This window comes from Melanotaenia boesemani, chromosome 22 (genome assembly GCF_017639745.1).
Source record: "Melanotaenia boesemani isolate fMelBoe1 chromosome 22, fMelBoe1.pri, whole genome shotgun sequence".
NCBI lineage: Eukaryota > Metazoa > Chordata > Actinopteri > Atheriniformes > Melanotaeniidae > Melanotaenia > Melanotaenia boesemani.
Window position 1 is genome coordinate 13,338,641 of NC_055703.1, and position 24,728 is coordinate 13,363,368.

The 24,728-nt window shown below is 38.1% G+C and overlaps 1 protein-coding gene across 3 annotated transcripts; it reads left to right on the plus strand.

Moving 5' to 3' along the window:
- Positions 1 to 54: 54 nt before the first annotated feature.
- hbs1l (HBS1-like translational GTPase) lies at positions 55 to 22,853 on the plus strand. Of its 3 annotated transcripts, XM_041975098.1 has the most exons (18): positions 86 to 252; positions 867 to 932; positions 1,285 to 1,416; positions 1,596 to 1,838; positions 11,699 to 11,807; positions 11,987 to 12,231; positions 12,942 to 13,107; positions 13,682 to 13,799; positions 15,795 to 15,941; positions 16,879 to 16,953; positions 17,063 to 17,180; positions 19,018 to 19,086; positions 19,186 to 19,290; positions 19,642 to 19,732; positions 19,886 to 19,994; positions 20,751 to 20,851; positions 21,250 to 21,394; positions 21,555 to 22,853. In XM_041975098.1, exons 1-18 carry the CDS (start codon positions 210 to 212, stop codon positions 21,564 to 21,566), a joined length of 2,094 nt encoding a protein of 697 aa, XP_041831032.1. In that variant the 5' UTR covers positions 86 to 209; the 3' UTR covers positions 21,567 to 22,853. The 3 variants fall into 3 exon arrangements, with proteins under 3 accessions (XP_041831033.1, XP_041831032.1, XP_041831034.1); XM_041975100.1 differs by lacking the exons at positions 86 to 252; positions 867 to 932; positions 1,285 to 1,416; positions 1,596 to 1,838 and adding an exon at positions 2,459 to 2,542; XM_041975099.1 differs by lacking the exons at positions 11,699 to 11,807; positions 11,987 to 12,231; positions 12,942 to 13,107; ... (9 more) ...; positions 21,250 to 21,394; positions 21,555 to 22,853 and adding an exon at positions 2,548 to 6,237 and having other exon boundaries at positions 55 to 252.
- Positions 22,854 to 24,728: the final 1,875 nt, after the last annotated feature.

Below are 24,728 nucleotides of genomic sequence, written 5' to 3' on the forward strand. Positions count from 1 at the left end.
AGCAAGAAAATCGAATACCTAATGATAAAAATCTGTTTTGCACCTTGTTAAATTTATGTGTCAGCTGTGATGCTAAATCAAAACTGATCTGCCTCCTCCCTGCTGCAGGATACACACAGCAGCAGCCACAATGGCAGCCGGGTGTTGGTACACATGTTAGTAAGCTGAATAACATTTACGTCGGGGTCGAGAGAGGACGCACAAGCAAAATGTCTCGTCACAGAAATGTTCGAGGTTACAACTACGATGAAGGTAGCTAACTTTACTCGGGAGTCGATTCCTCTTAAAAAAAACGTTGTAAGGCCTCACACTGCTAAACTCACTGCAAAGCCCATATTCACAGTTGTTGATTTTAGCGCTAGCAGCTAACGCTAGCTCGCTTAGTTGTCCAGATAACGTTACTGTCGTGTCATTTGGCACCAAGCACAGGATAAATTGCACCATAATACCAGTGTCTACCGAAATTTTAAGAACAAATCTGGTTTTAAAGTCATTCATATATAGTTTCTCCTAGAAATTTATATGCTATAACTGCTAGCAGTTGCTAACTCCAACATTTTGTCAGAAATATCAGGAGTTCCAAGTTCATTGGCGTGTATATTATATTAATATTCCCCGATTTTACTGACTTAACTCTGAAGTCAGTCATTTAACAATGTTCTTAACTCTTAATGTCACAAGTTATAGTACATAAATGACTCCAGTTTTCAGCATGTTTTATTTTTTCCAACTTGCTGACATGGCAAAATGACAGCTGTCACAAAAGGCTTACTACTACAGCTGCATTCTGTACACAGTTACGTTATTGGTAAAAAAGAAGCACACACTAAAACACCGTTTTCATTTATTGGTTTTTATTCCCCTAGACTTCGAAGATGATGACATGTATGGACAGTCTGTTGATGACGACTACTGTATATCACCAGCAACAGGTTGGTTATCAGTGAATTATTGATCAATGTTATTTTTTATTTTCTTTTTTTTTACTTTACAGTTAAAAGCTGTATAAAGTATATACTATACTGTATTTGGATGTTTGGACAGAGCCCAATAATGGAGCATAACTTGGTTTAATTATATTATTATTATATTATTATTACATAGTACAAATGAATAATCAGCCATTACCACATTCAAACCTGAGGTGTTCTTTTCCCATGGGTAGTGCAATACTCAATACTCATGGGGTTAAGATTTTATTCTCTCTCTCTCTCTCTCTCTCTCTCTCTCTCTCTCTCTCTCTCTCTCTCTCTCTCTTTTTTTTATTTATTTTTTTCAATCCAGCAAATCAGTTTATCTACTCACGTCAAGAGAGGCAAGCACCAAGGGAGGAGCCTTTAGAGGAGGAAGAGTATGAAGATGAGGACGTTCCTATGTCCCCTACGATCAACCAAAACCTTGACCCGCTTGATCAAGGTAGTATTAAGTTGATGCTACATCATACTACTTACTGGTTTATTGACTTTCACCTTTGACTTTTGTGTTCGTACATGTGCACTTTGAACACATCTGAACACTGACTCAGTAGTTTTATATTAATGGTATTGATTTATTATCTCTATCTTTGAATCTAACTTGTGTCTTGTACTTTTTAGCCAAGTTGTATTCCTGCCTGGATCACATGCGGACTGTCATGGGAGACGCAGTACCAGACTCTGTCCTGACCCAGGCGGCTATAAAACATGGGTTTGACCCACAGAGGGCATTGGATGCGGTATTGTCTGAAGACGCTAAAACAGCCCCAGTTACCAGTGCAATTGAAGAAATTGCTTCGGTAGCTCGAGTTAGTCAGGAGAAGGCACCGCTTCCACAAAGAACCAAACAGGAGACTGAGAAAGGTACGCCTGAAGTGCACTGAAAAAGGACCATTTTTAAAAATAAAAGTGGTACTGCTGAATGTGTTATTGTTAAAACTTGTTGGGATAATGGTAGTTGTATTTGAGGAGTTTCTCCAAATGCTTACCAAATGCAACAAATGACTTAAATTTTGCACCAAAACTTCAATTGATTAGTTATAGGTTGATTTTGTTTACTAAGTCTTTCAACCCTCCATCAGTCACATGAGTTGTAGTTATTTGTTTTGAGCGCCTAGTAAACCTCTTAGTTTGGAAGAGGATTGGCTGCCAATTAACCATTTCAGTGTTTTGGATGTCTAATAATTAGTCATCAGTTAGCTTTTGCAGAAGATGCTTGAGAGCAAAATATGATATCAGATAATATTCATTAGCATTGTTCACTCATGACCTTATTAGAGAGTAGGGCTGGGCAATATATCAAGATTTTCAAATATATAGAGACTTTATCACATGCGATATAGAATGAGGAAATATAGTTTATATTAAGATAGCTTGTTTTGAGTTAAAAGTATCTTATCTTTTTGCACTTTGCACAACTGTATTTTTGTAAATAGTTGGATTTTGGATTTTGCTTAACAAAGTGCCTTCTTTTTTCTTTCTTTTTTATTTACTGTATGATTCATCTGACTTCCACCCTGTGGTCCTCTCATCTCTCCTCTCCGAAAACTCCACTTGGCTTTCGTAAGGTAAGGAGCCTGCTTGTCAGCATCTCACACAGGCATTTCATTTAAAGCACATACAAATGCACAGCCATGTGTTGCAGTATCAAGCGCACATAAGCCTGAGCGAATCATGAGCGGCTGTTCAAAGCAGAATTCTCACCATGAAAGTTCTTGTTCAGGCATTAACAGTGGTACCAGTCTGGCTCAGCTTATGTCTGAGCACCAACAGAAGAGTAAAACAGAAGTAGATTATAAAGGATGTTTGGATGTTTCCTCATTAAGTGCTTTAACCATGGGATCTAGTTCACCATTGCCGACTATATCTTATCAGAATAGTCTGTCGCTTGGAACGCTCGCAGCTTTAAGTATGTCTTCAGTGACGCACATGTCTGCTTCCTCCGTCCTTTCTGCTCCACTCAGTAATTTGTCACTAAACAGCACAAAGGCAATGACAAGCTCTGCTGTGGCTGCTCCTCCTGGATTTGGGAATCTCAGCTCTGTCCTTAACAACAGTCAGCACTCATTGATTGATCCCAAAGCAGGTCCATCATTGGCTGATTTAATCCAGGAGCACTCAAATCGCAGCCCAATTTTAAGTAACACCCTTCTGACTCCTGGTAGTAGTTTAGCATCTGTGAAGTGTCAGGGAACTGCTCCGTCTGCTCAAACACTCTCACTGTCTGAGCTTTCTTCACAGCACCAAAACAGGGGAATTCATTCTCAGTCTCAAAGTACTGAAAGACCAGCAAACATGCTGTCAACTTCTAACATTACCAACATCACCCCCCTTTTCCTGGGTGGGGCTGTTTCATTGGCACAGCTTTCCCTGCAGCATCAAACCAACAGTTCCTCAGCCTCCCATCAGCCTGTCAGCACTGAATCTCAAGCAAATGCACTTAAACAACCACCTGGCTTCTCTGAGCTGCTCCCTTTGTCACACTTGGCATCTGAACATAGAGGCAAAACCTCAACCACCTCAAATGGGTCACAGTGCACCCTCACTTCACACCTTCCACCAGCAAAACCAGAGAGACCTGATGTTTTGGCAGAAAATACTACAGAAAGAAGGACCAAGTGTGAGCCCCACCACAAACCACACAACCAAATCTCAAGGTCATCGATTGATTTGAGTGCACTCATGGCACAGGCGCATAGTGCAAACCCTCATCAGCTCGAATGTGACCTCCCTTCACCATCATCCCCTACTCCTCTAACCGTGGGGCTGGATTCTTCTGTTTTTGCTAAACCTTCAGTATTTGCAGTCACTTTGTCATTTCAGAGTTGCACACGTCAAACAAAGAGGAAAAATCTATTTAGGGGAAAGATGAAAAACCAGAGGACAGGAAGTGGTTACCAGTCCTTCCTTTGCAAGCCGCTGGACAAATCTAAAGAGCAGCTTACATCACTTTTTCAAATCATGCCTTTCCGCTTTGACACGCCTTCACCTGATGACATTGTTCGTTCTAATCAGAGGAAAGCTTTCACAAGGTAGACTTGAGGAAAACTATAATGCGAAACTAAATCAGAAACCAGACCTACTTCAGCTCCAAACTCAAAAAGAAATGTAGCACGGAGTTGGCATGACTTTTGAGCCTTTTTAACTGTGTCTGCCATCAATGCAAATGGCGTAATCATACATTTGGGACCACCTGTACAACAAACTGATATTCTTGCTTGGAGAACTGCCCAAAACTGTATTATTGTTTATTTCTTTTATAGAGGCAAACAAGCATGGTTGTGTTATTAATGAAAGAAAAGTTATTTTAAAACACTGGCAGCTTTAATAATCACAGCTTAGTAAACTTTGTGTAGATACTTCTATTTTAAAAACCAAGATTTTTTCCACCTAGTTCCTGTTGTTAGCTTTTAAAAAATGAAATCTTATTTTTGTATGCTTTGATGCCAGATGGCTTTTTAAGTTTTTTATGACTACATAGTAGACACAAAAGTATTACAACCTTTTTTTTTTGTCTTAGCTGCTTGAGCTCTTAAAAGAAGAAAAAAAAGAGGTTGACTATGTTTGCAGGTGTGCTGCAGCTATTGGAATATGGATCAGTTAACCATTGTGCTGGTTTACTGCTACTTTTGAGAACATGAGGTTGACTTTTTGGTTTGGAGGACACCTGGAGATTTTCCCATGAGAGAACAAGAATGCACACACACACACACACACACACACACACACACACACACACACACACACACACACACACACACACACACACACACACACACACACACACACACACGTGCACACAAATACATACTCATGCAGATGTATTAGCTTTAAAGTGTTTATTATAAAACTAAAGATTAAATGCAAGACTGTAAACAAAGAGTTCAATAAATCAGTCAAAACATGCCTTCAAATCCCAAGTAAAAGCTGTTGTCATTGTGATTCATACATGGTTTGATTTAGACTGGGTGTGTCCTAACACATTGCAAGAGATGAATTCGTCAGAAATAAAGTTGATTGAATTGATGTATTTTGAATGTGCCCCTGTCTAGGTGTGTTTTTCAGTTTGACTGCTTGTTCTTAGTCTTCTTTTAAGTAACAAAACAGTGAGACGTTCTTTAAAAAAAACAAAAAAAAAGTAATTCCAAGTCTGAGTTAAGTGTGCTTTTGTTCAGTGATTAACCAATGCTTGGTGATAAACTAGTGAAATAATATTTAAGGGTTGAAAGGGGGGGATGTTTAAAAATAATGAAGCAAATTACACATTTTATATGTGTTGTAGTGCATTCATTTGACAGGATGATGCCTGTGTTCTTTAGATATCTCATTTATACCACAGGTGACTGGTGTTGGTTGTGAATGGGCAACATGGGTTTTATAGATAGCACCATGCATTAACACTTATAGCTTTTTGAGGCTTATTATAGATGCAGTTTTTTAACCTCAAAACCAGTAACTTTCTTTGTGGTGTTGTCAGGACACTGGTGTGTTTTAGTGTAATAACAGAGCAGAAGAAAAAGGCTGCTCCACATCTTTTCTGTTGTCTTAAGTACAAGAATGCACTTTTTGGTGAAAAGGTGCTGGCCTGTGAAAACCTTTATACAGGTGCAGAAACTGGACCCTCAGGGTGTCAAACATATATTAATTGACTGGGGATAAAAATAATTATCTCAAAGGGTAGATGGGTGCAATAATGACACATCAAAAAGGTTTTTGTTAAAACAGTGTATTCCCAAAAGAACCATGTTTGGAAAAAATAAGGTTTATTAGGGATGTTGAAGGAGTGAAGATATACTCCAGAGTTTTTAGATTATGCCACCTGAAAATTAAGAAACAAGGGGGTGTGTCCAGCAGCAGCTCGGTCCTTTTTCTCTGAAGGCGAGTCAATGTGTGGGTTTGAACAGGAAACTGCACTCTTGGAGAAAATGTCACCCCAAGCACACGTCGGCTCGGCACTGCAGCCGATCATCTTACTTTGTGTGTCTCTCTGACACCACCTACGTAGGAAAATCTGATCATGTCTCTCAACTTTCACAGCTTTGACAAAGGCTGTGACAGATCAGATCATCTTGTGTCTTTAGAGGCTCTGCATTTTTGCAAGGCACACATGTTGCACAAACATTTGTTGTGAAGTGGTGCCAACTCTGGAAAATACAGCAGACCACAGCAAGTGGTCAAAAGAAAGCAGGTGCATGGAGACTTGCATGCCATCAAAGCTGTTGCTTTGTTGTTGTGTACTGTTAAAGACAAAAAGTAAAATTTGGGGGAAAAAAACAACAAAAAAACAAGACATTCACATTTTAAGACATTTTAAAGGAGTTTCTGCATTGGTCGAAGCCAAGTTAAATTCTCCAAGTCTTTGAAGGACACATGCATTTTTCACAAGCTGACATGGTTTACTTAAGTCTTAAAGAGTATACTTTATATGGTCTGAAAAAAATTACACAAACTGTAGAAAAACTCCTTTATATTTAATTAATTAGTACTTCTATTCTGGTGGATAATTTAAGGGAATGAGGTGATTACTCCACTCTGCCCTTCACTTCCTCAGTGTCTGCATTACTCAATAACCTATGGAGGGATAGTATGAGATAGCATACAGGAAATAGGCTGAGCACTTAGACCACAGACCAAATTGATAGACAGTTGGCTGTAGATCCATCCTTTATCCAAAGTCCTGTTGTAGTCACATGGCCCAAGTTGCAAACTTGGCTTTTTTTTTTTTTAACTTTTCGTTTATTTTTAATTTAACCTTTCTTATCATTTACAATGACCACCTGTGCCAGAGGCAAGAACCTTAAAAGCTGCTGGCCGAGTAACAACAGCATCGAGAACTCGTGTAATTCTTTCATCCCATATTTAATCGTAAGTACTGGTGCTGCACTGATGGTTTTAAATCAAAATTTAGAAAAAATAAATAAAGGGTAGCATGGATTAGAAGTCAGATTTTCACATCAGGAAATAAAATGTTGAACCACTTATGTCTTTCTTAAGTGATCTATTTAATTTATGATGACATTTGATGTTAACAGCAAAGGAAAAAGAAAATTAGTTTTAGCCTCCCACTTCCAAAGTACAGCAAATGCATCATTGTCAAAAGAATGATGTTAGGTGAAGACATGGAGGGAGGAAGCTGGATAATCATGCAGGATGATGTACTTTTACCTTGCAAATCTGAGCAGCCCACTAAATTACACATTTCCAGACACAGATAGCCTAAAACAAAATGAAGGTTAGTGTTTTCTTTCTTTGACATCAGACGCTTGAATGATTTCAAGTAATTTTTTCCTTCCTTAATGCTATCCTTTAACAGTTTTGTTTAATAACAAATTACATCAGGCATAGATATTTTCTTTGTAAATTCTTGTATCTACATGTACATTTATGGCTTTCTCAGTCAGGACATTCTCACAAAATTCTTACAAAAAGCTTGTCTTCTGTCGGTTATAAGCCTCTTGCCAACTTGAACAATACAGTTTAACTGTAGTCTTGAATACTTGCCGGCTAAAAGCCAAAATGCACCCACACACCTTTAATGTTAAAGCCCAGGAGACTGGTACGAGTAGGAGTCTAATATTAAAAGTTAAATCACAGCATAAGAACAAGGTGCAAATGATGCAAAACTATATAGTATCTTGTAATATGCATTTGCCTGAAAGAGACTTCCCTTAATATGCTTTCTTCTCTATACCCAATTTCTCTTTGATTTAAAGACACATTTGTTTCAACAATATGACATAGCTTAAGTTTTCGTAAAATGTCCAGTGTTTTTCAGGCATTACACTATTTCATCTTTTCATTTGCAGAAAGATCTTTTCCTCCGTTCTGTTTGGAAACTGTGGCTTAATAATACAGAACAATCTCCTTAAGTAGATCCCTTTAATTAAGCTCACCTGGCTGGGAAACTAGTTATCAATCATGTCTGAGGTGGTTATCAGTGATCTTAAACCGGCAGGAGAAACCAAACAAGCAAAAATTTACTCAGATAAACTAAAACTCAAATAAATAACCAAACTCTTGCATGCAGAATAATGTGGAACACAGTGTAGGTGATCAGCTACTGCATCACAATTAAGAAAAAGCATATTCCTGTTTGTCGTTAACAGTCAAGTTAATGCTAAATGTTAAATTAAAAAAAAAAACTATTTACGATTACATTTTGAAAAACAAACCTATAAAAAAAACATTGCATAAAGTATTGGAACATTTTTGTGAATACAACGGCTCACTGTCTGTCTTTTGAGATTGACATTCAGAAGGAGCAATCTAAGAGTCCTTTTCGGTTTGTCGTGGAAAGTTACAGAAAATAAACCTTCACGTGTGATCCCAGCGGGCAAATAGTGGGAAATATTGATGTCCAATAGCAGTGACAAAAACAATGTCGTTGAAATAATCAGGTTATTTTCTCTGGAAAAGCTCATGTGCCGTTAACTAACTGCACAAGATTTCACAATAGCTTTTTTTTACCGTTAGCTGATGTTTTGTTTTGTGTGGCACATTGTGTCTTAACGTGTTACCATGTTGGAGGTCAGAAACATTTGTGTAGTTGTTCTGTTTTGAAACTTAAAAACTGTCAGCGTTAAGGTATTTGGTAATGACTCAAAAACCTTTTGGGTAGGTGGGTGTAGGGGATGTTGAGAAATCTTTTGAAATGTTCAGTGGTACCATCTTGTGTGTATGTGTGTGACTCATCCTGAAAAGGGTCATATGGGTCCTTCTCTGAGCTTTCCCTCAAGACATCCGTCTCATTTCCTTTGCTATCATTTTCATTCATATTTTTCAATATGAATGAAACTGAATTCCCAGTTTAGCTCATTCATATTACCCTTATTTTGCAGCAGAAATAGCTCACCACAACAATTCCAAAATGTCACACCAGAGGCATTTCATTTCACCCTAACTAAGCTGAAATGATCTTAACATTTTTGAGGTTTACTATGCTTTGTGTCACATAGTTTCCTATTGCTGTAAATGTTTTGCAGCAGCACTTATCTGCCATAACTAAACTATAAGCATGCATATTGAGTCTGGACTGAAAGTCTAGTCATATTAAATATTTCCCCCTGTTTTCCCCCTACCAGGCTTTCCCCCACATGACAGGACTTCAAAAGAACATTGTTATTGTCTCATAGCCTTTAGCGGCCTCAAGTGGTTGGGAGCCTCACACTAGAATGTGTTTTTTCTATAATTATTTTTCTTTTTAAAAATGTTTTGTTCTTTTATTATTTTATTATGACGATGAGCAGTTTGGAAAACATATTTCAGTTCTGCTTAATCTTTACAGTCCAGTAGCTTCGTAATGAGTCCAGAGCCAGCTGAGAAAACTCCAGTTCAAAATACACCAATTTATAGTTTTATTATGGCACTTAATGTAGATTTCCTTCCATCGCTCTTTTGAGTTTTACAACACTAGCATTGCCATCACTCTGTCCTGCAAAGCTGTTGGTCACTCCTTTACCAAATCTCACTTTTTTTTTCTTTTCTTTTTCATTTGAGATTTTGCTTTTGTGTGTGTCTTCGGACAGGGGGAGGGATGTCATGATGTTTGCACATCCTGGGCGGACTCCTTTTATCCTGTGCTCAGCTAGGCCTCAGGCCAAGGTGTACAAATGACTCACTCAACTTAAGCAACTGCAAGAGACCCTTCTTCTGGAGAAATCCTGGATGGGAGCATGCCAAATGTTTACCCGACAGTCCAAACAGTATAAAGAGATCCTGTTCTGAGCCTTCAAGCCTGATTGCACTGACTTGTTGTTTTCACGTTGCCCTACAGTTAATGCTGCCTTTAGGCCGGCTATAAAAACAACTTGCAGGTTTAGTTGTTTGCAAAGGTATTTGCTGGTTTTCACAGAGCAACATGTCAGTTGGTTAAGGAAAAAGGGTTGTTTATTAAGACATTATTGGAGTATAATAAAGGGTTCTGTATAGATCAGAAAAGAATTTCACACAATTTTTCTACATGTGATTTAGAAGTTTAATTAGCTGATCCTTAAATTTATTTTATTCCGTTGTTCTGATGAAATCGTGTGTTTGTTTTTTCTTTTAAATGGCTGATACTCCATTTAAGTGAAGGTAGTGCAGGGTGCTGGTGTCCTTTTTGATGCAGGTGGTAGAAACTTGTGTGTTACTAAATGGGGACAAGAAAAGCCCCTGGCTGCTGGAAGAACTGAAATTCCCCAGAGAGCACTGTTGCTATCTCATATTGCTGGTTACTGAAGGACAGATGAGTTGGATAAGAAATTTTAAAGATTAATCTTTTGTTTTAAAACATCATCTATAAACCTAAATTCTCATAAACCTTGCCAAGAAGATTTCTCTATTGTTCTTTCTCATATACAGGTAACAGTTTGTAGATATACTTTTTGTTTTGGGATTTGAATATGTCTACATTTTAGCAGATATGCATCTGTATATGGGAATGAACTACATGTGAATGTCTGCTTTAGAAGGAAAAGAAGCCTCATCAGGGTGCAGAACTGACTTGTATATCTGTTTCAGTGTCAGGGACTTTTTCTTTAATGCAGGACAAGTCATTCAGAGAATAGTTGGTTAGAGAAAGTCCATTAATATTCTGTTGAATCACATCTCTTTCCTCTCATTTTCCCTCAGGGTATTTTCTGTGATGATTAAATTGCACTAAACATTCAGGGGCTCACAAAAAGTAATCTAATTTAATTGAAGCTACAAAATGAAAAAAAAAAAACTTCAAAGCATCACATTTTTCAGGACATTGTGTGGGAGTTGGTTCTGTTTTGACACTTTTAACACAATCCAAAAACAAAAGTAAAACTGACGGCAAATAATGAACAGTTTTTGGGTAAATTTTTTGAAGCTGTAGCAAATCAACCGTTCTTGATATTTCTTTCAGTCAGATATGAGAATATGTGCGAAAAGACATGCATTCACCTCCAGCTCTGCGCTTGCTGAGGTGACACCTTTTCATAAGATTCATTCTGTGAAACGCTGCGTCACACTGATCTATTTACGTGGAGATGGGAGGCAACGGCCACTTCTGAAATTAACCCTTTCTGAGCCAGGATGCCAGATGCAAACATACACACACATGCACACAGTCTGCTTTAGGCTTGGCTGTGCAGCCCCATCTAAATGAATCAGAAACAGGCTGATATGACTGGAACCGGTGGCCATTTGGGACAGGGATGACAAAGCAGTGACCTCAGCAAGTCTCACTGTTGCAGAATATGAGCTTCCAATCAGATAGAAGAGATGTTCAGCAGATTGCATTATGTACTTTCATTCCTTTAAAATACTTTCCACATCAATGTGCAACTGTGACCGGTAAAATTGTTATCAGCGGCATCTCTGAGCGCCACAGGGATGTACATGACTAAGCATTCTATGTGTTTCTATATGTAGCTGTTTTAATCACATTGTGGCGCAAAGTTAAATGAAATCACATATTTGGAGAAATGGCGAATATGAGGCTGCTGCACTGACTGTAACTTTTAAACTGATTATTAAAATAGAGCACAATGGCATCTGTATTATGTTAACACAGCAATCCTAGTCATTGCACACAGCAGAGCAAACCTTTCTAGCTTGTCATGGTCATAATGGAGTACTGCCGATGGACCCAAAAACAGGTTGTTTCCATCATGCAGTTAAAGTTGTTACTAAAGAGAAGTGTACTCTCTGTGTTGAAAATGTTATAATCGGTGAGTCATAGATTCTTTTGTTTGCTTCTTTATTCGTTGCTCTCTTAGCTAAAAGCAGAGATGGCTCCCACAATAAACTGGACTCTGAAGTGCTACCCAAAGTGGCCCGGATGACCATCTCTGGAAAGAAGCAGACTATGGGCTTTGATGTTCCCAGGTAGCCAAATCCATTCTGCTGTTATGCAGGCACTTCATCATTATTATTTTTTTAATTGTACACAAATAAAATGAATTTCTATACTGCGTTGTGATTTCAAATGAAAAAACATTTCTTTAAAAATGTGTCCTAATTTGTTGCCTTACGCATGTTTTTCATTGTGACTGAACTCTCTTCAGCTCATGGGAGAACGGCGTAGTGAGCACTGTTGTGCGTCGAGTCGGCAGCCCTGAAAATGTTTCTGCCGCTCCTGAGACTGTCTCCAAACGGCCTGAGACTCCATCTAAAGGATCGAATGGGGATGAGCCCCCTGCTGGTCCCACTCCAGGCCGCTCTTCTGGGAAGGCAAGGCAGGCGATCAACATCCAGGCAGAGCTGGAGAAGAGACAGGGGGGAAAACCTCTATTAAATCTGGTAGTTATAGGTATGATACAAATACAATACACCAAAACACTTGGAACTGTACTAACATGAAACTTAATAATTGTAAGCATATTGAAGAAATTAACATTTTTGCGCAAATGAGAGGCAAAAACTATGCTTGCTTCCATCCTTATTTGCCAGCTTTCCTTAACGTAATTGCTAGGGCTTGGTTTGTTAGGTATTCCCCTACATTTTCTTGGAAGGGCCACTATCTATGACCAGTTATAATTGGGCAGTAAATCATGTTTTAGCTCCTTGTTTGGTTTGCATATGTCAAAGAAAGTCATGGCAGTAAATGACTCAAACTTCAGACCAGCACAGTTGCTCAATCATATTCTTTCATTCTCAGTTACACCAGAAAAAGTGACTTGGTAGTTTCAGAAGTGCAGATGATTCTAGTTTCCCACAGTGTATGAAACCTTTTGTGTTACCATGGTCACCCCTCCCCCTGTTACCTTCCATCTTTGTTCCCATTTCAGTCTGCCTTCCTCAACTTGTGCAATTCTAGTTATTTCCTGTCCCATCTGGGGTTTCCCTTTGCCATGTTTTATCTTCTCTCCTCCCCTACCTGTCTTATCATTCTAAGCACATTCTTCCTCTTTTCTTTATCTGTCCTCACCCCCTCATCCATCCCTCCAATGATTCTCACCGTTTTCTCTTCTCCTTCCTCCTTTCCTTGACTTCATTACATTATTATCTCTTTCTCTGAAGGTCATGTGGATGCAGGGAAGAGCACACTGATGGGCCACCTGCTTTACCTGCTGGGCAACGTCAACAAACGTACCATGCACAAGTATGAGCAGGAGTCTAAAAAGGCAGGAAAAGCCTCCTTTGCTTATGCTTGGGTTCTGGATGAAACTGGAGAGGAAAGAGACAGGTACAGTTGACAGTTAAAAAGAGCATTTATCTTTATATGTCACGTCCATGTTGATGGCAGAAATCAAAGACATGCTAATTTAATGTATGTTTCTTAGTGAATAATCCAAGAATTCCCTCCAGCTGCTTATGTACTGCTAGGCAGTGGAAACGCAGCTAAATCTTGGTTCTTAAACAAGAAAAAAAAGGCTTGTCCATTAGAAGGACAATATCTTTCCTGCAAAGACTTGATTGTGTTTTTATGATAACATTCAGCGTGGACATTGTTGACAATGTCCTTGATCGGCCTCTTTGTTGTTGTTGCTAGTGTGAAACGGAAGCAAAATATGGCAGAAACAGAAAGTGTCTTGGGTGGGGTTACATTTATGCTTATCAGCGGCTTCGGAGGCAGATGCATAATATTGAAGAGCCACACCCACTCAGGGATGTTGCTATTAAACAGAAATCGACAGGGTGTTTAAATTTACATTACATTTGGGGCCACTCCCTGCACTATTAACAGGACCATCTTGTTGACAGTTTTCACAGTTTTAATCGTGCAGATCCATCCCTATTCTATTTGTGTTTCACTCCAGAGGTGTGACGATGGATGTGGGCATGACCAAGTTTGAGACAAACTCCAAGGTGGTGACTCTGATGGATGCGCCAGGTCACAGAGACTTCATTCCCAACATGATCACTGGAGCTGCGCAGGTACACCATAGAAAACTCTTCCAGCTGTCTGCACAATACATATAAATTAAACCAGTGTATGACTGCTGCTATTGGGGAGAATAGGGAGAACATTTGCAGTCCAAGACAGGGTTGTCCAGTACAAGATTTTTCCCTGCTCCAACACACCTGATTCAAATTGCCCAAGCCCAAGCATGTTGACCCATTAATCTGATTTAGGTGTGCTGCAGCAAGAAACATCTAAAACCTGCAGTTGCATCAGTTCAAAACTTCAAAACTAATACTCCAATTTAAATTTGTTTTAAATCTTCTAATTTGCTGCATGTCATGAGATGGGTATACTTATGATTATTAAAGCACATTACTAAATATGGCTTTGTTTCTAAATCACCAAACTACTTTCTAGTATGACTAGATTGGTAGACGTTGGTCATCTACAAAAGTGTCTCAGCCATCTAAGATGTTCCTCATTGATCTCTTGTCTGATGATACAAGCCTTTTGATTAAAATGGCTCCTTTCCTTCCGTCTGCTCTGTTCACTGTCATCTTGCCCCACCTTCCAGCATGATTTTGCTTTGTGGTTTTGGGTGGTGGTGTCACAAGGCAAATGTTGCAGGCATGGGTGTGTTTGTCTGTTTCTCTTTGGGGGAGCCTGTGTAATTTCTCTTTTTACCATATGACTGTCCTCACGTTCAACCTTTTCACTTTGTGACTAAGGGGTTTCTGTTGTAGGCAAACCCCTTAGTCATGACAATTTCATGTTCTGTAAGCTTCAGAGGATGCTTTCCTCTCATTATATTGAGTAGAGTGCATAGTTGCCCATATTTTTTTAATAAACTTCTGTTTACTGTTTCTACATTTCCACCTATATGATTTGTTTACAAAGCCCATCAGATGTTGAAACTGAGACATTTTGCCATTTCATGTAAAATATCTGCTCATTTAAAATTTGACATGACAGTAAAGAGTTGTGTTAAACATCTGTCAACATCTGGGAAGTGAGGAGACCAGTTGCTGAAGTTTAAGGAGTTTAAGGAATGCTGTCTCATTCTTGTCTGATCCAGGATGCTAGCTGCTCAACAGTCATGTGCTATGTGGTTTAGCATAGTATTGCTGAAATCTGCAAGGTCTTCCCTGAAAGAGGCATTCTCTAGATGGAAGCAGATGTTTCTCTAAAATTGTTATATACCTTTCAGTATAGATGGAGCCTTCACAGTTGTGTAGGTTGCCCATGCCATAGACACAAATACAACCCCATACCACCAGAGATGCAGGCTTTTAAATTGCCCACTGTTAACAAGCTGGATTTATCCCTGTCTTCTTTAGTCATTCAGACATGATGATACATCTATTGTTCCAAAAATAATTAAAAAATTTGATTTATCTGGCCAGGGAACAGTTTTCCACTTCAAAGTACCATTTCAAGGTAGTTTTACCCCAGAGAAGATAGAGCCCTTTCTGGATTGTGTTCACATATGGCTTTTTCTTTGCATAATAAAGCTTTAACCTGGATATGCTGATAGCACAATGAACTTTGTTCAAAGACAGCAAACAAGAGGTTTTCCTGTGATTTCCAGTAGAGAATTATATCCGTAATGCAGGACTGCACAAGGGCCCAAAGATCACAAGCATCCAGTTTTGATGTTTGGCCTTATCCCAGGTGCACAGAGATTCCTTCTGATTCTCCAAATCTTTTGATGATATTATACACTGCAGATGGTGGGATCATCATATGCCTTGCAATTTTACAATAAGGAATATTTTTCTAAAATTGTTCCAAAATTCCAGTTTTTAAAAGTTAATGTGCCCCTATCAGCCTCTGTCGACTTCTCAAAACATCAAGACTTCTTAGGTATTGCAGTTAGTTGAAAGTGCTTTCCATCAAATTGTATTAGTGAAGTTGCATGTGTGAGATTACAAACTTAACAAAGTTCAGGAAATATTAAAGTGTGTGATTTTTATTCTCACTTTCTGCCCCCCTCGTATGTTTCTCACCTCTCCCTCGAAACTCTGCAGGCTGATGTTGCAGTGCTAGTGGTGGATGCCAGCAGAGGAGAGTTTGAAGCAGGCTTCGAGGCAGGTGGTCAGACCAGAGAGCATGCTTTGCTGGTGCGGTCGCTGGGTGTTACTCAGCTGGCTGTAGCCGTCAACAAGATGGACCAGGTCAGATCTTCTACTCTGAGTAACAGCACAATAGAAGGCTTAATTTTAGGATAATCTGCTGTTGTCTTTACAGATATAACAAAGTAATTTGACTACATATTGTATGAGGTGCATCTCTTTTGAAATATACTATTTATACAGGAAATGTGTTGAAATAACCCAGAAACACTCCTCTATGTAGGCATATGCCCTTTGCGAACAAAAAGACTAACTGCAGGAAATCATATTCTGTGTACACTGATGTCATTAAGTACACTGACTGAAAATAGCTGATATTTGTATCTTTTTAGTTTATTATTTTTGACTTATTTTATCAAGCAAACAGCAATTTAAATTGTGCTCATAAGTTAAAAACTGAAACACTCAAATTACAAGGGAAACAATGATCAGAGGTCAAGTCAAAATCCATTTTTGATTCCTGGTGAAATGTTGTACAGAGTGAAAATGAGTCATAAATGCAATAAAACCCTAAAAAGATCTTGTAACTGAAGGACTTTTGTATGGAAGAGTGGTTAAAAATTTCAGCACACTTATTAAATAACTTGTGCACAAGTATGTAAAATACAAGAAGTTATTTTTACTTAAAGTACTAATACTATCTACAGTACTTACGCAAAAGGTGTACTTTTTCTACAGCAGAATATTAGAATATTGTACATTTATTACCAATTATCTGCAGCCACTGTTTTAAAGAGGATCAAGTGCCTGGTTTTGTACATCTGCCCATGGGTACTTCTTAGCATCTCCATGTCGGTATATTTTCCACTTCTGTTGTTTCCATCAGGAGAAAAGGCAGCTTTGGGAAACAGTTTGTGTTTATTGTAGTGTTTTTGTTTCCTATAATCAGTTATGTCACTGACGCATTTTCATTTCAAAGCTTTGCTGAAGGGGAACTTTCTTCTTATGTGTGTTTCCACCATATGTGTATCTAAATCAGGTAAACTGGCAGCAAGAGCGTTTCAAAGAAATCATCTCAAAACTTGGGCATTTTCTAAAGCAGGCTGGATTTAAGGTATGTGGGAACAAAGTCACTTGAGATTTATTTTAACCAGTAACAGTTTTCTTGTTAGTTATATCCAGACTCTACCCTCCCCCTCCTTTTCTTTTGTTTTTCTTCCAAGGACTCTGATGTTTTCTACATCCCTACCAGTGGCCTGTCGGGAGAAAACCTTGCCACCAGGAGTTCAGTGTCACAACTCACCTCCTGGTATTCTGGACCCAGCTTACTGGAGCAGATTGGTAATGTACTGTAACGTGGATTTGTGTGTCAGAAGCAGATGTTGCTGTTTACACAGTATCATATCAGGCCCTTAAAGTATTCCAGCACTGTGCTGGATCTCTGGCGTGCAGAGTTTTTGCGGCAAAAAAAGAAAAAAAAGAAGAAAAAGAAGACAATTTAATAGCTCAATGTGTGCACTAATGTGGACTATTGACATGTTGAGGTCATCTACCAGTGGTATGAGAGGAACACTGCTTTGCGCGCAAACACATTACTAACTGAGCCAGTCCTTGAAAAAGGTGTAATTGAGATGCAGCTGTAGTTTAGATGTCCACTATTGGCTCTTTAGATACGCTAGAGCAGAGATGTTGGTGAATACTGTAGCCGTAATCGTGAGTACCTCCGTTTTGTGGTAAACTTGGAAGGTAAACTTGTGAAGACTGGTTATTACCTATGCCAGATATTTTTGGACACATGCTCTCTGTCTGTCTGCTGGTGGGAGTGTGCTCACCTGCATGAGCGTTCACACCTGTCTTTGCACATCAGGGCGGAGGAGAATTATGAGCTGGGGACCATGTGCAGTCTGAAATGACATGCTGTAGTTTAATTAAGGTAAATAACATCAGGATGTTTAGTTTTTCAACTCTGTCTATGAGCGTTGATGGAAGAAATGTTCAGAGATGCAGCCTGACATTAATGAAGTTAGCTTCTGATCTGTGATGTACAAAAAGGGCGAATCCACTGCTTTTTGGGACCCAGACCACATTAGACCAGGTCCTGCTGAAAAATGACCACTTAGGATGTTTAAATCTGACAAAGCATGAAGATTCATTAACACACAGTTCAGTTTCTAATTGTGAAACCTTTTATTCTATTTGTGAAAATGCAAATAAGGGGTAGTTTTAGTCTTTTTTTTTTCTTTGGGCATGCAGAGCACATTAGACCAGATCCTGCTGAGTAACTGCACGACTTGGTATGTTTCTATCTTGACTGAATTATTCTAAATCATTCTACAGAGCTGGAAGATTTATTGAAACACACTGCCTGATATGTGACATCTTTATTCTATTTATGAAAAAACATACAAGGTCCATTTATTTATTTTTGTATTTGCATCTAGACCACAATAGATTTTACTGAAGTAAATGCTCTACTTCGCTGCCACCTGTTGCTGGAAGAATATTTAGTCACGTATTTCTGAAACTGTTAGTCAGCATGCCAGCTCTATTGCTTAATGAGGTTTCCTCTACTGTACTGTAACAGCATTGGTTTCGGCTGCTTATACATGTTTCAGTTGTGAACTAAAGCGAGGCGACTTTATTTACAGCACATTTCACCACAGAGCTGTTCCCAAGTATCTTACATAGGCAAAGAAAACTTAACAAGGGTTTTCAAAAGCAGAAATGTAATACCAGAGGAGAACCAATAGACATTTGCAAATATGATTAATTTAAAATAGAAAATAAAGAACAGTGCAGCAGTGGTGTGGGACAGTTTGAAAGTTACGTCAAATGCAGCAATAAAAAAACCAAAAAAAAAAACCCAAAAAACCTTCAGTATAGAAATTATAGAAATGCAAGTTCGTAGCGAAGTTTGCTACATCTTTGAGCTGTACAGCAGCTGAGCACAGCGTGATGAGCCACCATTTTCAGCACATCCAGCCTCAGTAAAAGTCTGTGACTTTCTGTAGACTTATGTATACTTCTTTCACAGTTTCCTCATTGTGAAAACGCTTATCAGTCCAGTACCAGAGAAAATATTTCTTCACTTATCCTCAGACATCTCATATTTTGCCTTTGTAGCTTGTCCAGCTACTGATTGTTTACTTCTACATTTTTCTGTTTTTTCCCTCTCAAGATGCGTTCAAACCCCCTCAGAGGTCTGTAGACAAACCTTTCAGACTGTGCGTTTCAGATGTGTTTAAAGGTAAAGCCCAACTCTGCACACATTAAAAAAAAACGTGTTATTGTCTATACCAGTCTCTTCTTTATTTTCTGGAATAATGCAGATGTTTTCTCTCCCCAGACCAAGGTTCAGGCTTCTGTGTTACAGGGAAGATTGAGGCTGGTTATATTCAGACAGGAGACAGAATACTGGCAATGCCTCCCAATGAAACTTGCACTGTTAAAGGTATGCACTGTAAAATAACATTCTCCAAGAAATCTTTTGCTGTATATAAGAAATAAATATTTCCTTTAAAGCTCAGTTTTTAGCATAAAACCACATTTCTGATCTTGAGATTTTTATCTCAGATTGCCACTTATTTGTATATTTTCATGCATTTCTGTTATTGAAGGAAAACCTCTTTTCAGCAAAGACTTAAGCATAATAAAAGCAAAAATTATGCACATATCTAGTACAAAATTGCTGAATTATTAAGTCAACTTGAAGTCCACCTGTATCTGTGTGTAAGATGGCGGTGATAAACACTGCCATCCTGTGCCTGCTGGTTGAGTTACGCTCTGCCTCTTTGTACTGCAGGAATTACTCTTCATGATGAGGCTCTGGACTGGGCTGCAGCAGGAGACCATGTCAGCCTTACAGTCACTGGAATGGACATCATCAAGATTAAGTAAGCATTTGACATTGTGTTCAATTATTTTTTTACTTGAGATTATATGTTTAATAAACACCAGTAGACACCTGGTCCCCACCACATTACATAATCTGAAGTTTGGCTATGCACATGATTTTAATGCTGATCACTGTAAATGCTTCCTTTCAGTGTGGGGTGTGTGTTCTGTGATCCCAAGGAGCCTATTCGAGTCTGTACTCGATTCAGAGCCAGAGTCCTCCTCTTCAATATTGAGGTCCCTATCACCCAAGGCTTTCCAGTAAGAGCCAACAATCTTATAAAAACAGTAATATAAGCACCTTTTAAAAATTTCGACGTTTCATCGGGTTATTCATTATGTTTTCTAAAGATTGTTAAACAAAAGTGCAAAACCAGCTATTTACAAAAAACGAAAAGATCAAGCTCTCAAATGCTAGGTCATGCTTCTTTATGCTGTTTTTTTTTTCTTTTCTTTTTTTTTTGAAAGGCACCTCATATCCTAATACAGGACACCTTTTTCCATAGATGCAGGATACTTTATCCATGTTTGTCTCACATGACGTCTTTTGTTTTTCTCTTTAAAATCTGGCCCAAATTGGTTATGTAACAAAAATATTTCTGACTGATATTGAATGTAATTAGTGGTAAAACCTAATTTGGACTCATCCATCCAATCATCCATTTTTTATACCTGCTAATTTCATGCAAGGTCAAATTTGGACCTTTTAATTAAAAAAAATCAAATTAAATCTCTATCAAATCAAATCAGCTACTGAAATCAGTAGCCAGCTTTCCATTGCCAGTTTTGATGTGCATTTAGAATACATGCATATTTAAAGGAAATGGAAAACAAAAACAAAATTTTCCAATGAGGAGTCGGCAGTTTCAGCATGTGGGTTTTCACAGAAATAAAGTAAAACAAGCCCACCAAGCAGCTTATGTGGTATTAACAGCAGATGCAGATGACTAAGTTTTGAATTTGTGCAGCTCTTTGTAGAGCTTGTCCAGGCTTTAAGTGTGTATGTGCTTGCTGTAGGTACTGTTGCATTACCAGACTGTCAGTGAGCCGGCCACCATTAGGAAACTTATTAGTGTTCTACATAAGAGCAGCGGCGAAGTCCTCAAAAAGAAACCAAAGTAAGTTTTTGGAAGAACTTCATTGCATTTCATTTTGTTTATTACTTTTCATACATTAGGATTTTTCTTTCTCTGTACTCTGCAAGTTCATGTAGTGTTAAAGCTAGTTACTCAGTCATTATTTTCCCGTAATTGTAAACACAGTGCAGTCCTTTATGTCAGTGGGCAGAAAGATAATTACATACGCACATAAAAGTTGGCTTTTTTCCCAGTATTTTTACCACACATATATAGTTGTTTAATGAGATAAACCACCACATTAATTTACTTCTGGTACTTCCACTTGACCATTAAATGAGTAATCTTTCCAGTGAAAAAAAAAAAAAAGATTATTTTCTAGAACATGAAACTGCAGGTAGGTGTGTATCGCTTATCTGCTCCATCTCTTTTCTGTTAAGGTGTTTGAGTAAAGGTATGAACGCTATTGTGGAGATCCAGACCCAGAGGCCGGTGTCATTAGAGTTGTACAAGGATTACAAAGAACTGGGACGCTTCATGCTGCGATATGTAGGCTCCACCATTGCTGCAGGCGTTGTCACAGAGGTAAAATGCAGCTGTCTTTTCAGACAAATAAAAACATTTTTAAGGATCTTGTGAAAGAAATAGGCTAATATTTGAAACTTATCTTCTTTTCTTATGCATCTCAGATAGTTGTTTTTCCTCTGTTTGAAGTTTTATTTATTATTTTTGTTCTTTTCCGCAGATCAAAGAATGAAGATTTCTTTCCACTCAAAGAGCTGCCAGACAGAGTCACAGTCAGACTGAGGTCTGCAGAATCTGCTGCCAGAGTGTGAGAGCAATTCCTCCACGAGGTGCCACTAATAAAATCAGAGAGCAGCATTTTTTTAATCCATCCAATTCTTCACCTGACGCAGCAGCTGTATCCCCTGACCACTTTGATCAACACTAACAGCACAGATCCCACCAAATAAACTAACGATGCTTCCAACAGCTCCGACATCCTGATTCAGTGTTGCTGAGCACATTACATTTCACCCATTTGACCATCTATCAATAAAGTCTCTCAAATCTCCTCTTTTATTACATCAAACCGATACTGAAAAACAGTTGTACTTAAGGGTTCCACACAATGAATGTTGTGTTCTGCTTGAAGAAGCTGCGGCTGATTATTTGTCTTGACTGACTATGATAACACTTGCACTCTAATGATTCAGCATCCAGTTTACAGCACATCTATTTTTCCAAATCCAAAGCTTGAAAGAAGGTGTTATATCACATGGAATGTCATGGAAAATTTGTTAATATTTTTGCCAAAAACAAGGGAAGAAGGTGTTTAACAACTTTTAAATGCTTAGTCATGCTACATTAGATTAGCTTGTAAACCAATTCAAAAGGAAGAACATGGTGTAAGATAATTAACATCTACAAAGGAGATAAAACAGCAAAAAAAATGCAATTTAAAGGGCTGATCTTTTTTTTTTATGTAGTTTGGAGGTGATTATTTCTGTTTGGAAACATAATATGTGAAATGAAGATGACATGGTTAACTGGCTTGAGTTGTAATTGTCTTTATTTTGTCAAAATTGAATCTGCCTGAAAGAAAAATGGATCTATGTCTTGAGACTCTTGCATGTCAGAAAACAAAATATTGGAAAAGTAAATTTCATTTTTTCAGAATCTCTGTACAGTGCGGTGTTAGGAAGTTAAAGTGAGGAAGTGATAGTTTCCTGTCAAGTTTAATAGTGACACAACTGACTTTGCCCCCTCAGGAGTGGAAAAACACACTCAAAAACAATTGTACCATAACAAATGGATTATGCAAACTCATACATTTCATCTGGTGAAATCAAATTTTCAAAATGCTTTTAAAACAATTTTTTAAGCTTGTTTTTTTGTTATTTTGCTGACATGTATATTTCAGTGTTAGAAAGTTCAGTTCAGCTTCCATTGAAGCAGAAAGATGGGAAGGATCAGAGAAAGGAAATGAATCACCAATGCTTACACTCAAGAATTCAAGTAAAAATAATGATTTTTGTTCATCTGACCGTCCATGACGACCTCTTTTAACTGGAATCAGCTACAAATTTCTTATCATTTTCGACAGATTGGGACTTTTCTGCAGAACAATCTAATTTCATTCCTGTATTTCGACACGTGCATAAGTTGGCCAAAGATAAGTTGTGCAGAGACTTTCAAATGGCAACAGGACTCAAAACAATAAGATGCAACATGAGCAAAGTAGATTAAACTCATGCACTGTTTAATGTTTTGGTGAGAATATTTGACATAGACTCAGCTGGGGCATTTTCATAGCAACAGTAAATAATCCCACAATCATTTCTACAATTTGCATTTGGACAGGGACAGTTTTTCTGTACTTCAGCACACAAGATTTCATTTGAAGAAGATAAAATACAGTTAAAAGCTAAAGTTTGAGCCTAAATTCAAAGGTTTGAACAAAAATGTACGAAGTGCTCAGGAGTCACAACTGTTTATGTACAGTTTTCTGCTGTAAGGGGCTCAAATAAAGTTAAACAAATGAACATAAACACAAGCTGCTCACCCAGCACCTCTGTCTACAGTTATATCTTTAAACATAAGTGTTTCAGTAATATTGAAGGCTGAACTCGTCCATCCTTATCTTGGATCACAAACTGTTTCCAAACCGTTTCCATACTTTTTATGATTCTCTTGCAGGTTGGTCTTAGGGTTTTTTTTATTTTATTTATTTATTTTTTTGGCAGTCTTAATTGATCTTTTTATTCTTGAGGCTTATGATTGTTATAATTTTTCAGCATGTCCAAGCTACTTCTGCAGTTTCTAAAGAACACTTTTGTTTGTTTTTGCAAACCTAAAAAGGCCACTTTTACTTGCACTGAAAGCTTTTTTGATCACACTTCAAATCCAGATGTCACATTTTAACTGGTTAATGGAGGAACCTGACAATGTTGTATATAATCAACACTGCTCACAATTATTATGGACAAAATTTCAAGGTGCTGCTAAGCATTTTTTTTCAGTTGGAGGAGGGCTGCTGCAGCTGATTTAAACCTTTTGGCTTCATCAAGTGGTGATACAACTGAGTTTCCTCCTAAAGAATAGAGAGACTAGCTTTATAACATGGTATTGGATCAAGTTAAGTTTGTCTCCCTCTATATAAAAAATACAGTAATTCAAACATCTGGTCTGGAAGCCTTCAGGAGGTTTTATAGTGGAGGTGTTTTGGGTGTGTCAGCAACAGCTGGATGAATGAATGGAACATTTTGAGCTAATATATTGTTGTGAAATACAATGTGTTTTGTGTTTAGAAACGATGGACAAGTTGAATAATTGTTGTCAAAGAAGCTGAACTGAGAGTGAGTCTTAATGGAGCTGATGTGTGAGTTTATGCTGAAGCTTAAAGGGCAAAAAAAAACCACTGCTGTTAAGGGAATGACCCAATAAGCTGGTGGAGGGTTATTGGTATCTTGTTTATTTAGTATGACTAAAGGAGCAGGAAGATGTTTTTATGTAGGATGGTCTTCATCAAAATCACAATCAGTCACACTAAATCTTAACCAGCAAATGCCTCTGAAGTGACAGAATAATCCAGCATGATTATTTTTTCACCCAACTCAAATCCCAGAGTACTTGTGGCCCTTCTTGAACAAGGGAAGACAAACTTATTTCCATTACTCTTAAACTAAGTACTGAGAATAACTAAATCAAAGTTTACTATAGTAATCCATTCTTGTTATAAATAAATTTACTTTGAAAAACTAACAAGGTGGTATAAGCATTTCTAGTAATCAGTAGCTTCTGTGTTGATTCATAACCATTTAAAAATGGGGAATAATTAGCCCCCACTGCTGCTGCAAACTGCTCTGTATTTTATTGCGTCATAGGAGGGAGGATCGGTGCAAGGCCAGGTTCACTT

Coding starts and splice junctions, on each gene's coding strand:
- hbs1l (XM_041975098.1), top strand. CDS start 210: ATGTCTCGTCACAGAAATGTTCGAGGTTACAACTACGATGAAG. Junction 933..1,284: donor CTGTATATCACCAGCAACAG/GTTGGTTATCAG, acceptor TTTTCAATCCAG/CAAATCAGTTTATCTACTCA. Junction 11,808..11,986: donor ATGGGCTTTGATGTTCCCAG/GTAGCCAAATCC, acceptor AACTCTCTTCAG/CTCATGGGAGAACGGCGTAG.